General features: G+C 47.6%; 1 protein-coding gene across 2 annotated transcripts; it reads right to left on the bottom strand.

Moving 5' to 3' along the window:
* Window positions 1–861: 861 nt before the first annotated feature.
* On the bottom strand, window positions 862–11,909 carry SLC25A38 (solute carrier family 25 member 38). 2 transcript variants are annotated; one of them, XM_004277848.3, is made up of 7 exons: window positions 11,508–11,904; window positions 6,633–6,754; window positions 5,942–6,026; window positions 5,055–5,234; window positions 4,652–4,820; window positions 2,742–2,908; window positions 862–1,650 (listed from the first exon to the last, which is right to left on the bottom strand). In XM_004277848.3, exons 1-7 carry the CDS (start codon window positions 11,574–11,576, stop codon window positions 1,528–1,530), a joined length of 915 nt encoding a protein of 304 aa, XP_004277896.1. In that variant the 5' UTR covers window positions 11,577–11,904; the 3' UTR covers window positions 862–1,527. The 2 variants fall into 2 exon arrangements, with proteins under 2 accessions (XP_004277896.1, XP_033257857.1); XM_033401966.2 differs by lacking the exon at window positions 2,742–2,908 and having other exon boundaries at window positions 11,508–11,909.
* Between the last annotated feature and the right edge of the window lie 1,255 nt (window positions 11,910–13,164).

The following is a 13,164-nucleotide window of genomic DNA, read 5'->3' as shown; positions in this document are numbered from 1 at the left end:
AGATCAAACTTCCCCCTTCTGCTGTTTGGATAAAACAACAGCCCCTTCCTAAGCTGAAAAGTTGATAGAACCCACTAGAATGGCTACAATAAATAAAACAGACAATAACAAGTGTTGAGGAGGGTGTGCAGAAATCAGAACCCTCATAAACTTCTGGTGGTGATGTTAAATGGTGCGGCCACTTTGGAAACAGTCTGGTAGTTTCTCAAATGGTTAAACATAGTTACCACATGATCCAGTAATTCCACTCCTAGGCATGTACACAAGGGAAATGAAAATGTATGTCCACACAAATGATTCATACGTGAATGTTCATAGTGACAATATTCGTAAGTGCCAAAAAGTGCTAACAATTCACACATTCATCAACTGGTGAATGGATAAATAGGCACACAATAGAATATTATTTGGCCATAAAAAAAGGATAAAGTGTTGAACATGCCACATCATGGATGAACCTCCAAAACGTTATGCTAATTGAAAGAAGCCGGATACAACAGACTACATAGTGTATGACTATGTAGGAAGTGCACAGAAAAGGCAAATTTATAGACAGAAAGCAGTTCAGTGGCTGCCTGGGCTGTGCTGGGGCTGGGAACGAGGGTTAATTGTAAATAAGAGATCTTATTGGGGGCGGGGGGGGGGGGGTGACTGTGTTCTGAAACTGATTTATGGTGATGGCTGCACCAGTCAGTAAAGTTACTAAAAAAATCACAGAATTGTCTACTTGGAATGGATGAATTGTATGATATATAAAATAAAGCTATTTTTAAAAATTTTAGGTTTGAGGACCTATACAGATCAAGAGTCAGCCACCTTAGACTATTTTGTTATTTTAGAGCGGAGTCGTGGCACTTGAGGTTTTTCAATGATAAAGTGCTTCACTTTATTTATCCAACTTTAGCTGCAGAAAAAAGCCAGAGTAACCTGGAGTTGAAACAGTGCAGGAGCCAAGATCAAACAATATTATTTGGACACTTAGGGGCTAGGAAGCCACTGCTCCCCTTCTCCGGAGCCTCTGAGAAGTCAATGAGGAACCAATGAAGTCGTGACATCTGTTCTTCATCACCTCAGAGGCAGTCTTCAGCCTGGTGACAGTGACTCCTCTCTCAGCAGATCCAGCCTGGCTGCTGGAACTCCTCCGCCACTGCAGGCGGCCCACAGCATCCCTGGCGCTGCACTGCCCAAGAGCAGATCCAAAGAGGCACTGTGGTGTAGCGGGTGGCTGAGCAGAGACACCGGACAGAGCACTCTCTGGAAATGCCTTTTCAAGTAGCCTTGCAGGGTATGCAAATCCTTCTCCTAACTCCCCAATATGATGTCCATGTCAGTGACTCCTCTTCTGGGAGGTCTGGAAGGCTTGAGTCGGACCCACCTATTCTCTTCTTGAGCTGGGTAACTGAAGGTGACGTGTTTGCCTGCCTCTCCAGATAGGACTTTGTCCGACTCCAGGGTAGTGAGTTGAAGAGGTCCTTGGCAGAAAACAGGCAGGGCGACAGATCCCATCTCTGCCTGGTCCTGGCTCGGTCAGGACTGCAAGCCCATCTTGGCCATCATCTCTTCGTAGACTGTCCACGCCATGGCTGCCATCAGAGTTCTGCGGAGGGCCCGGGGGACACCGCCTTGGAAGAAGCCACGCAGCCCATAATCCTAGGAGGAAAATGGAGGCCAAAACTCTGGGACTAAAGCAGCAATACACTTATATACCTGGCACAAGAGTGAGGATCTCTCTCTGCATTACCCCATTGTTAAGTCTTACTTTTTAGGCTTTTGTAAATAATGTTAAAACTATGAATACTGGGTCCAAGGAGGCAATAAACTAAAAAAAAAATTTTTTGGAGTAGTTGCTAAGCTTTATCTTTTTTTAGGCTTGCTCCATCCAGGGGAATTTATTTCTTAGCTGAAAATCTTACCATTTTCACATATACTGAAGACTCTATTTTCAAACTTCATGATTTTAGGTATAAAGAATAAGAAAGCAGGCAACCTAAGCAGTGTGATGAATATGATCCGATTCACAAATACTTGCTTGTATCTAGGATAAGGCAGATACTTGCTGCAGATGCTTACATGTTTCCTGTGCTACATACAAAAATTGAGTAGTACAGAAACATCTAAAGATCTAGGCGACAAATTTACTTTCAAAAAGAATATCTGATAACAGTACGTTTCCAAAGGGCTTACTCAGTGGCTTTTAAATAGCATTTTAGTGTACTTTACAATTACTGTACTTTTTATCTTCAATACCATCTGTCCATTTGCATTAGTGCAAACTCCTGGAAACAAAACAATGTGCTTGTGATTTTTTTCTGACTACATTTTCTCCTAGATCCTTGATTAGGTTAAGGAGTCCTCCCAGATCTCCTGACTAGGTAGGTCTGGGGTAGAGCCCAACAATATGCATATTTAACAAATATCACATGTTGTCCTAATGTCAGGCTCCCTCCCTAAACAAACAAAACCAAAACAACAACAACAACAAAAAATCCCACAACCATAGATTTTTAGCAGTGATTCTCAACCTTGGCAACACATTGGAAATCACCAGGGAACTTAAAATACTGATGCCAGGGTTTCATCTCCCCCAGAGATTCTAATATGATAAGCCCAGGTTATAAGCTGGGAATCGGGATTGTTTTAAAAGCTTCCCAGGTGTTTCTACCATGTAAAGGATAAGAGCTACTGCCTGAGAGAGAAAGCCTTAACCACAATATGAACCAATATTTATTCTAAAGCCTTACTTTGAAAATGAGTGTCACTGCCTGGCCAATCCACCGAAATTTCATTGGGGAGAGCTGCATGTGAGTTTTGATAACATCTGCAGGTTGAGTTACCAGTGAGGCCAGAATCCCAGCAAATATCCCACAACTGAAATTTACAACGGGAACAAGGACTGTATCCAATTGGTCTGAAACAGGACAAAGGCAACATTCAGTTATAAATAAATCCCACATTCATCAGATAAATATCCATGCCAAGTTGCCCACTAATTCTTCCTGAAAGCCAGAAGGGTCTGGATTCAAACAAGGCTAAGAATTCAAAATCTAAACTAATCAGTGTAAGTAGGATAATGGAAAAGTTCACCTTTTTACAACCATCAGCATAATTGACTAAGGCAAGAGTCATTCACTGATGCTAAAATATATGGATGAAAGGACAGGAAGTGTTATATAGATTTATATAGATTCAAAGTATCTCCCCACAGAGATACTTAGAAATTACAAAAGAACAAACAATTGAGTTTTCAGTGGAGACACTATTTTTATAGTGATAAAAAGTTAACATCACCCACAGTGCATCAAACGGATGTCATGAGCTTCCTGATATAAGGCACTGAAGACACAACCTCAGTTATGTGCTCCTCTAGCTAGAAAGATATAAATGAATCTAGTTGAAAGGAAACATCAGGGAAACCCACACTGAGGTTATATAACTGGCTTATACTCTTGAAAATAAAAATTGCTACAAAATACATTATTGGGAAAATTGGAGAAATCAAGACTATAGATGAAAGAACTATCGATGGTTATACAAGAATGCATTTGTTCTTAGGAAGTACACACTGATGTATTTAAGGGTAAAGAGGCATCATGTCTGCAACTTATTCTTAAATGGTTTGAGGAAAACAATTATACACATAGAAAGAGAATAATGAGCTATGGAGTTATAGGTACTATTCTTGTGGCTTTTTTGGTGAGCATAAAATGATTTCTAAATACCAAATTAAAAAAAATTTTTAGGATGGATGAAGAAGTTAAAAATGTATATCCAAGCCCCCTTATTGCCTTAACTTTCTCCTGTAAGGTAAGGCTGTGACCTGTAGTGTCACACCTCCTGGCGCCTGGGGAGAAGCAGCAAATCTCCCAAAGCACTCCAACTGACACCACTGTCATGGGGGTGGCATTCTGGCTTTCCCAATTAAACGACTTTGGTTGCAATTCCTTGCTCACATTATCCATAGACACCTTACTGAATGCAGGTTCACTTTATAGGATGTGTTTCTATCAATGCCTGGCTCTGCTTGGGTGGATGTTTACTGCCTGTCGATTTTGCCCATGTCTTGACAACACGAGCTTACTGGAAGCGTGGGCCTGCCAAAATGCTAGGGGTTTGGCATCTTTCTCTCCATCCAAAAGGAGGGCTCAAAACAATGTTAGCCAAGAGCACAGCAAGGGACATGAAAATATTTTTCTTCTAGCTCCTAACCCATTGGATTTCCCAAACTTGTCTGATAAGAATCACAACAAGTGCTTCTTGAAAAATACAGTCTCTGAGGTCTTACCCCAAATCTTCTGATTTAGGATGCCTTGGGTAGGACCCAGATCAGGCAAATGTGGGAAGCATTGCTGCAAAACCTATGCAAAATGAGCTTTATCCTACCCCCTCCCCGACTCAAGAATTACATACTATCAGTAGTCTGCCTTAGGAAGCTATAAACTCAAAAGGGCAGGGACCATGTCTTCATGGCCGCCCTTGCATCCCAGCACCGGGTCCCATGCCTGACACAATGCAGATATGGCTTGGTTTCTAAAACTAGGATAAGAATCTGGAGCTGCTAAGAACAACGAATAGTCTCCTATCTCAGAGAAAGTGGTGAGGATGTGATCTCTCAAGGGATATCTCTGCCCACCACACCTTCCTTTACCCGTACCATGAAGCACAATGTTTTTGGTCTGGTTGTAAAACATCAAGTAGATTCCGGAAAAGGGGGCATCACGAAGGAGTGTTGCTGTCAGGCCACTGAAGAGACCCCGGTACCCCTCGCTGTGACAGATGCTCCTCAGGGCCGCGTAGATGCTCTCATAGCCGTACCGCCCACTCTGCAAAGGAAGCACAGAACCAATGGCTGGCACAGTGGCCCTGGGTTTGCGCACTGAACGAAGCCATCCTCAGAGTGCATTACCGGAGCCCTGGCGGCTCTGGTTTGCATGTGCTTGGCCTGACTACACAGATGAGTTCTCCGACCACATCAACCCTGTGTTAGGTTATAAATCGGGAGGTGGCATCAGTGGCCACTTGACTCAAGAGCCCGGTGTCTCTGGTTGCCCACTCACCTCGTACCGTGTCTTGATCACAGTGATGGGTGACATGCAGACCCCCGCGACAGAGCGGGAGCCCACCCCCAGTATGACTGACTCCAGGGCGGTGGGGGGATGGCCTCGCAGGAAGTACTGCTTCAAAGAGTAGAGAGTGCCAAAGTAGATTCCAATGCCAGGGACGCACCTCACGATGGACTGCAGAACAAGTCGGAGGGAGGAACGGAATCAAACACCAACATGTAAGATCCTGTCTGAGCTGGATTTCCCCAAAGAAGACCCAGGATTCACATGCAAGGAGTCGATTTAAGGTGTGGAGGGAACACCAATGGGAGAGTAGGGAAATGAGATGGGAGAGAAGGCAGCCAACAAAGAGTGTGTCGTCTCATCAGTTATTGCCATGGGCAACGGAATCCCTCTGGGGAACTCTGGGAATCAGTGTCCTAGGTTACCCTGCCACCTGAGGAGGGAAGGGAAGTTTTAAACATCAGCTCTCGTCTTTCATTGGTTAAGGGCTGCTGCGGGGTTGGGGTGAGTGTGAATTCCCTGCCATTTCCAGCAAAGTGAGTTCCAAAGGCCAGAAAAAGCTGTCTAGGCAAAGAAATGCAGGTGTGGAGGCACTGGAGGGGTGAGGGAAAGGTCTGTTGACAGATGGGGTGCCAGCTGCCTCTGCTCTAGGTCTTCATGCTGCACTAAGAAGTCGGGCCCAGGACGCACAGGTGTGCTATTCCCAGGGCCCTCAAATGGAAGCCAGTGACAGTGAGAGGGACGGGCAGGAAGACCAGAAAGGCCCTCCCACCACCTCCAACCTCACGTACCCTTAAAAGAGAGGAGGTGTGAGGTGGATGAGAGACGGCTAGTTATTAAAGGAGGGGGTGCAAGACAAGACCCAAAAGGCAGCTTACGGGGGACATCCCTTTCCAGAGGCCAAAAAGACTCTCCGTGCGAACCACATTCAAGAGCAGAGCCAACATCCCAACACGTCTGGATCTGAAGGCAGACAAAACGGAGGCAAGGAAGGAGAAATCGCTTAGACCACATCCCTGTGAAAGAACTCCCCACTCACAGACTTCTCTGTGTGGACTCTTTTCTAGAACACTTAAGAATCTCTAAAAGGCACCCTGGAGTTACTCTCAGTTCCTATGTGTTCATGATGTGGCAGGTGCATGATTCTTTGTCCATTCACACTGCAAGCAATGGGATAACTTCTCATTTTACATACACTCTGTGCACTTCCCACAGGGCTGAGCCCAATAGGGGGCACATAAGATACACTCAATACCTATCTTATTTCCAGAAAACCACCCACTACTTGTGCCAGGCAGCACAGTTATGACATTACAGGCTGGCACAGTAAAATGCAAACGTCACCAAGGCAGATCCCAGGAAGCTACTCAGGGAAGGACCCCACTTAATTAAGAGTATATATAAAACACATGAAAGCTCGGCCTGGCCTGTGTTTCTCTTTGCTCATCCAACAGAATGGAAGTTGACTGAACACAGTAAAGATGCGCCAGTATCTGAGAGAAGTTGCTGAAACCAGGTCTTCAGTGAAAAGGCAGGGAGGGAGCGGGGGAAGGGGGCAGCAGGCCTTACCCATGGGCTGAGGGCTGAAGGGTCTGCAGGCGCGTTTTGAGGAGATCCAGGGGTTGGAAAAGGAGGGTAGAGCAGGTCCCACTGATGGAGCCACACAGGAAAGCTTTGATCACGGGCTGCAACTGCAGGGCAAGAGAACAGTGTGCCAGCAGCTTTGTCCCAGCCTTCGTCACACCTGGACCAGTCAGTTCTCTGTAAGGATCTCTTAGAAACTCACCTGGTGGCACCCTGTATTAGCGTCAGACTTCACAGAAGGGAAAAGCATAGCCAGGAACGAACAGTGTTGGAATGTTATTGAGAACACAGTATACTCCAAGAGGTAGCTCTCTGGTCTTACTGATAACAACTTTAGTAATTACTGATAATTAAAAACTTATGGATAACTTTGCTCCTACTGAGCAACACGGTGATTTCCATCTGTGAATTATGCCACTGACCACACCTCCCTACTTGTCTTGACAGTAAGTTATAGGCCAACTCCTTCTCGTCACAAAAGCAAAACTCAGTTGAACAGTGTTTTAACTCTGAACTGCTGGTTTCAGGTTCCTTAGGTTGTAGGGCCTGCAGGCTATTTACAGGAGTAAGACAAAGGAAGTGAAACCATAAGTGAGCAGGTACAATGTGAAATGTCTGTGCCACTTCCTGTAAAACCCATGCATTTCCGTAATGTAAAACTTTCCCCGTCATATACCCATTTGTCTCACCGGGACCTAAACAGATCGCAGGGGCACCACAAGGCCAGCAACCACTCCTGGGTTTGCTGGCTGTCCTCTAAGCCAGGAGAGTCACACACACTGTCTAATTGAGAGGTGGCATCCAGGAGGGCAGGACTGCCTCGCAGACTGACTGTGTTTCCCCCAAGCGCACTCCAGAGGCCCCACAGCGCGACGCAATCAAATGGTTGTGAAAACACACTTTTAAAAATCCAAGCAGGAAACAAATGTCCTCTTTTCCAAAGGAGACACTTGGCAAACTCCATCCAAAGATCGTCTCTCTTCTCATTAAATGGCATTTGCACTATTACTTTTTAATAAATGGCATACTATAGTCCTAAAATGCTATTAAGATGAAGTTGCCTGTTATACGTCAAAAAAACTACCTACCCGGAACCAAAATGTTTGTAATCTGTGGTATTTGTTTCACAGAGAAGAGAGATTATTCCACGTTTCACCAAAAGAGCAAGTCTCAATTTATAACTGGAATTCCTTAAAAGGACTTAATAAGTTCAGATAATAAATACTGGAGCTTATAAGCACGTTCAAATAGCCTTCCAAGCATCAAAGGTAAGACCACTAGTACAACCAAGCCAGATGGGAACAGCTTCATCAGATGTGTGTCCTGCTCCTTTTGCTAACCCATATTCCCACGAATTTTGTTTCTCAGCCTCATCTGAACCTTTGTGGCATCAGTGAGCCTCTCTTCTCTGCATACTCAGCCTCTTACTTCCACTGACATCTTCTCCTTTGTCTGGAACAAGCTCGAAAGCCCCCCATATTTCCAGCCTGATGCCACATCATCTCCACTCCCTCTTCACTAGTCACCCTTCAGGTTCCCCAGTCTGCCATCCAGGTAAAGCCCCTCCACTAAAGCTGCCTCACCAAGGACCTGCCATATCCCAGGACCCCTTTCCCATCTGTGGCCTTCTCTTACTTGGCCTCTCTGGTGCATTTGAAACAGCTGATCACCGCTCCTCTCTTTGTGGTTTCTGGCTGCCCTTCTAAGCCTCCTTTCCCCAGCCACAGATGTTGCTGTTCCTCTTATCTCCCCGTAGCTGCGGCCTCTCAGGGCACCCTCATCTCCACACCACACCATGCTCGACACGCACACATGCCGGCAACGCCCACACCTCCAGCCCACTGCAGCCTCTCTCCCGAGTCCACTGTCCCCATGCTTCCCCCACGTCCCCTCGAATGGCCTGTAGGCATCTCAAACTCAACATCCCCTAATGGAAACTCTGTCCACGGTTCTCCACACGCTTGCCTCTCCTTCATGTCCCAGCAGGACATTTGGGAGACAAATAAGACTCCTTGGTCTACCTACTGTTTCATGACCAACTCCTACTGATGACCCCTCATTCCTCCCAGAGCCTGCCCCCCACCGATCCATCCTAGTGATCTCCTTGGGGGTCTCCAGCCTCAGCAGTGCCAACCCCCGCTACCAGAGCAGCCTGGGGTGAGGCATCCATATACAGCACCTCGAAATCTCACAATGCTCGTAACAGCTAGATGTTCAAACCCATTTTCCAGATGAAACTGGAGCTCACAGGGATGACAACGTATCCTAAGTCACAGGGTTTGAAGCCATTGGCTAAGACTCAAAGTTCATGCTTTTTTCACCATTCCTCCCAGTCTAAGTGACAGTCCAGGGCACTTCCCAGGCAGCTCAGCAGTGTTCTGCTGTTGGCTGTTGACCACCACCAGCTCCTTCTGGAAATGTGCTCTGCCTCCGGCTTCTGGGATTCACACCGTCCTGATCTTCCTCCCACTTCCCCGGCCTCTCCGCCTTCACATGCAGAGCCTCTTCTTTTCTACCCTTCTGTCCACACTTGCAAGCTGTCTTCTGCAGACTCCCGTATCCACTTAATCCGATGTCCCACAGGCACCGCGGGTTGACATTTCTAAACCTGAACTCATCTTTCTTTCTCACCCCCCATGTGCCTCTCCTCCAGGGCGCTCCATCCCAGTGAACACCCTGCCATTGATCTACCCTAACCCCACACTCGCATTCAGTGCTCCTCTTCAGTGCTTCCACGGCGCTGGAGCCCACCTGCCTTATGACTGAGGGTCAAGGACAGAGGAGGCCTGGACTGTCCTGTTCATGGTGGTTCCTCCAGCACTGACCACGGAGCCTGGTCCACAGCAGGTGCTCAACAATCAAGAATGAATGAATCAGGGACTTCCCTGGTGGCACAGTGGTTAAGAATCCGCCTGCCAATGCAGGTGACACGGGTTCGAGCCCTGGTCCGGGAAGATCCCACATGCCGCGGAGCAGCTAAGTCCGTGCGCCACAACTACTGAAGCCCGCAGGCGTAGAACCCCTGCTCTGCAACAAGAGAAGCCACCGCAGTGAGAAGCCCGCTCATTACAACGAAGAGTAGCCCCTGCTCGCCGCAATTAGAGAAAGCCCTAGCACAGCAACGAAGACCCAACGCAGCCAAAAGTAAATTAAAAAAAAAAAAAAAATGAACGAATCACTTCATCTAACAGGAAATCTGCACATGGCTCTCCCTTGAGCACAATTCCACAGGATAAAGCTTAGAGGGCCCTGCAGGCCACATCCCTGGACAGGGGACTCTCCCCTGGCTCCCCCCAGCCCTTTGCTCCAGTAAGGCTGTAGGAATGGCCGGCAGTTACAGCTTCTAAGCAGTTCTCTTTGGAGCTGCCTCTCTAAGGCTCTCACAGGTTGTGTATGGAACTACTGTATCCTGCTCCCCAAAGCCCAACACACTGTCCTCCACTGCAGGAACTATTTTCTTAATGTTTTTATTTTTACAGCACATTGCTTGAACATTTTATTGGCTTAAAAAATATTTGTGGATACATGCATAGAGCCCATAACTTTTTTAACTTTGTAATTTTCCAGGTCCAATAGCATAGAACAGATGCAAAATATAAAACAGCAGTATAGGTTAACCTCTGATAGTTAAAAACAAAACAAAACAAAACAGGTAACATAATTGTTTTAAAAAAATAGAATTTACACTTTTCATTTTTAAGATATTGTCAATGGTGGATGGCATACCCTTTAAGGCATGCTTGACTTTTTTTTCCTAAACAGCCCAAATTTATTCAAGGTAAATAAAACGAGTAATACAGCTGGCTTTTTTGTTTATTTGTTTGTTTTTTGAGGGGGGTAGGGCAAAAACAACCAAACAATGATACATAGATACATAAAGGCAATAAGCAGCACTTGAATAGTTAGCAAACAGGTTCCACAAGCAACTCCTACTCCCCTTTAAAAAAACTATATCCTAAATCCAATTCAGATCTCCAGGCCAGAGCTGGAGGACCCAAAAAGAAATATGTAAGCACATGTTATAAGATGTAAACGGTCCCCGCCTCCACCTTTGTTAAAGATAAAAAACAAAACAAAACAAAAAACCCCACACCCCTGCCCTGCCCCCGGCGCAGGTGGGCCGTGTCCTTGACCTCAGGGAGAAAAGTAGCCGCGGCCAACTGTCCCTCCCGGCCTAAAGCGAAGCCGCATCCCCGCCTCCACCCACCGCGCGGCAACTCAGCCAGACCTTCCTCGCCGGCCCAGCCCAGCCTCCGCCTCCACCAATGGCAGCCCCGCGGCGCGAACATGGCAGCCAATCCAGGCGCGGGAGGGGCGTGGCCTCGTGGCGAGGGCAAACCGCACCGGTTCCCGGGAGGGTCCACCTGGTCCAGCCCGCGGGCGCTGTGCAGCCCTGACCCACCTCGCTCGAGCAACGATCGCTCCTCAGGCTTAGCGTTATTGCCGGGCTTTGCAATGGTCCAAATATCTACCCAGGTGTCCTCCCACCTGTCATTCTAGACATCCAACTCAAAGCAACGTCCCGTAGCGCTCGCACCTCGCTCTGGACCACGCGGGCACATTCCCCCCCGACACCGGCCAAGGCCCCAGCAATTCCGCCTACCTCTACCCAGATTACCAATACAGGAGCGAGACCTTTGCTTGCCTGTCCCAAGGACTGGACTGCAACTTCTCTCCTTCCTCCCCTCTTTTAATCCCTTAGTCAAACTCCATCTCTGCCGCCACGTCCCCAACCGGTTATGCGCGCATCCCGGAGGCTGAAAAGGTTCCCCGAGGGCCGCTGACCCTCGGCAACCTTCCGAATTTCCCTCCCCGAGCCGGCAATGCCGGAACCCCTGCCTTCCCTTCCCCGCAGGTTACCATAAGCGTTTCCACCCTGTCTCCGACATCTTGAGGCTGCAGCAGCGCCGGGCGTGACTTCTGAATCATTGGAAGGGAGGCCTGCGACTGCACTGGGCCCGGGGTGCCGTCGGTGGGAGCTCAGGCCCGGCCCTGACGATCCTAGAGAAGACGACGCGATGGCGGTAGCCGGGCGACGCGTTCTACCGTGGGGCTTCTCTGCGGTCTGCGCTGGTCGAGGGTCGGCACCTGCGCGCCCACCGCACGTGAGTGGCTCCAGGCGCCGCTCTTCACTAGCTCAGCAGACTGCGAGGCTCTGCTGCCCTGCCCATCCTGTCCCGTCGCCGTCTTCAGGACTTGAGAGTATTAGACAGGGTTCATCCGGGAGTGGAGAAAGCCGGAGGAACTAGATATAACGCCGGAATTTAGCTTCCGGGGTTGGACGCGGGTCGCGCTTGGCGAGGGTGTGCTCCTTAGTACCACCTCGTGGAGACCTCCGGAACTGCAGGATCGGGGCTTCCCTGCGCCCGGAGCTGCATCGGGCTTCTGCAGGGTGGTATGCTTCTCGGCGCCACGTCTGAAGGTAGTTACAGTCCAGACTCGCTCTGCCCAATGCGGTAGCCAGTAGCCAACTGTGGCTATCGAGCACGTTAAGTGTGGCTAGTGTGACTGAAGACCAGAATTCTAGACTTGATTTAATTGTAATTAATTTGTATTAAAACCCGAAGCAGTGTGGAATATTTTTCCATTAAACACAACTTTATTGTCTTGGCAGATCCACATTTCCCTTTAAACGCTGAAAATTTCGTGCCAGAAATGTGCTGTAAGTTATCCACACGCTGGATTTCTAAGACGTGACAATAAGATAAAATAATCTCATGAATAATTTTTACATTATTACATGTTGAAATGATATTTTGGGTGTATTGAATTAGGTGAAATAATTATTAAAATTAATTTTATCTCTGCTTTTTTCATATGACTACTAGAACACAAGATTACACTTGTTATCCTGTGATAAAGCATAATGGAAAAGAATGTGAAAAAGAACATATGTATGTAAAACTGAGTCACTTTGCTGTACAGCAGAAATCAACACAACATTGTAAATCAACTATACTTCAATAAAATTTTTAAAAATTGCACCTGTGCCTCGAACTACTTTTCTACTGGACAACACTGGCCTCCCAGAGAGGTGAATGGGTGTGTTATGATGGCCTCTATCCTACAACTTATAGAGGCTCCTCTCCATGAGAGCATCCCTCCAACCCCAAACACGCAGCCTTAAGAGTCTCCCAGGGTAGGCAGTGCCCTCAGCAGTGTGGAAAGTCACCCTCTGTGCCCGGTCACAAGGATGGGCACAAACAGGAGGAAAAAAGAATTCTAATGGCCTTACCAGAAGCTTTGGCAAAGAAGACGGTCCTGTCACTGCTTTGGGCTTCCCAAGACAGAAACACCTTTCTTCCTTCCATGCCAGTGACCTTTGCCTCCAGCCTCACCACTGAGCCGAGAATGAGTGGTCTAGGAGAGAGCAATGGGGGAGAGCGGCTGGTGGGCTGGTCTCCTGAGAAAGGGAGGGATGACCCTGTGGGAGGATGAGGCTGCCGGAGTGGAGGTCCTGGGGTTCTACTCCAAGGTATCAGGGGCCCTTGCATTTGTCACCTGCTAGCTGTGTATT

This window comes from Orcinus orca, chromosome 10 (assembly GCF_937001465.1).
Source record: "Orcinus orca chromosome 10, mOrcOrc1.1, whole genome shotgun sequence".
Classification (NCBI taxonomy): Eukaryota; Metazoa; Chordata; class Mammalia; order Artiodactyla; family Delphinidae; genus Orcinus; species Orcinus orca.
The sequence above is the reverse complement of the archived record's forward strand: the minus strand, read 5'-3'. Positions and strand labels throughout refer to the sequence as shown.

Excerpts from the sequence above, each read along its gene's own strand:
- SLC25A38 (XM_004277848.3), bottom strand. The coding sequence starts at position 11,576 with ATGATTCAGAAGTCACGCCCGGCGCTGCTGCAGCCTCAAGATGTCGGA. Across the intron at positions 2,909-4,651 it reads CAAAAACATTGTGCTTCATG|ACCAATTGGATACAGTCCTT; the intron begins GTACGGGTAAAG and ends GTCCTGTTTCAG. Across the intron at positions 1,651-2,741 it reads CAGTGACACTCATTTTCAAA|GATTATGGGCTGCGTGGCTT; the intron begins GTAAGGCTTTAG and ends TTTTCCTCCTAG.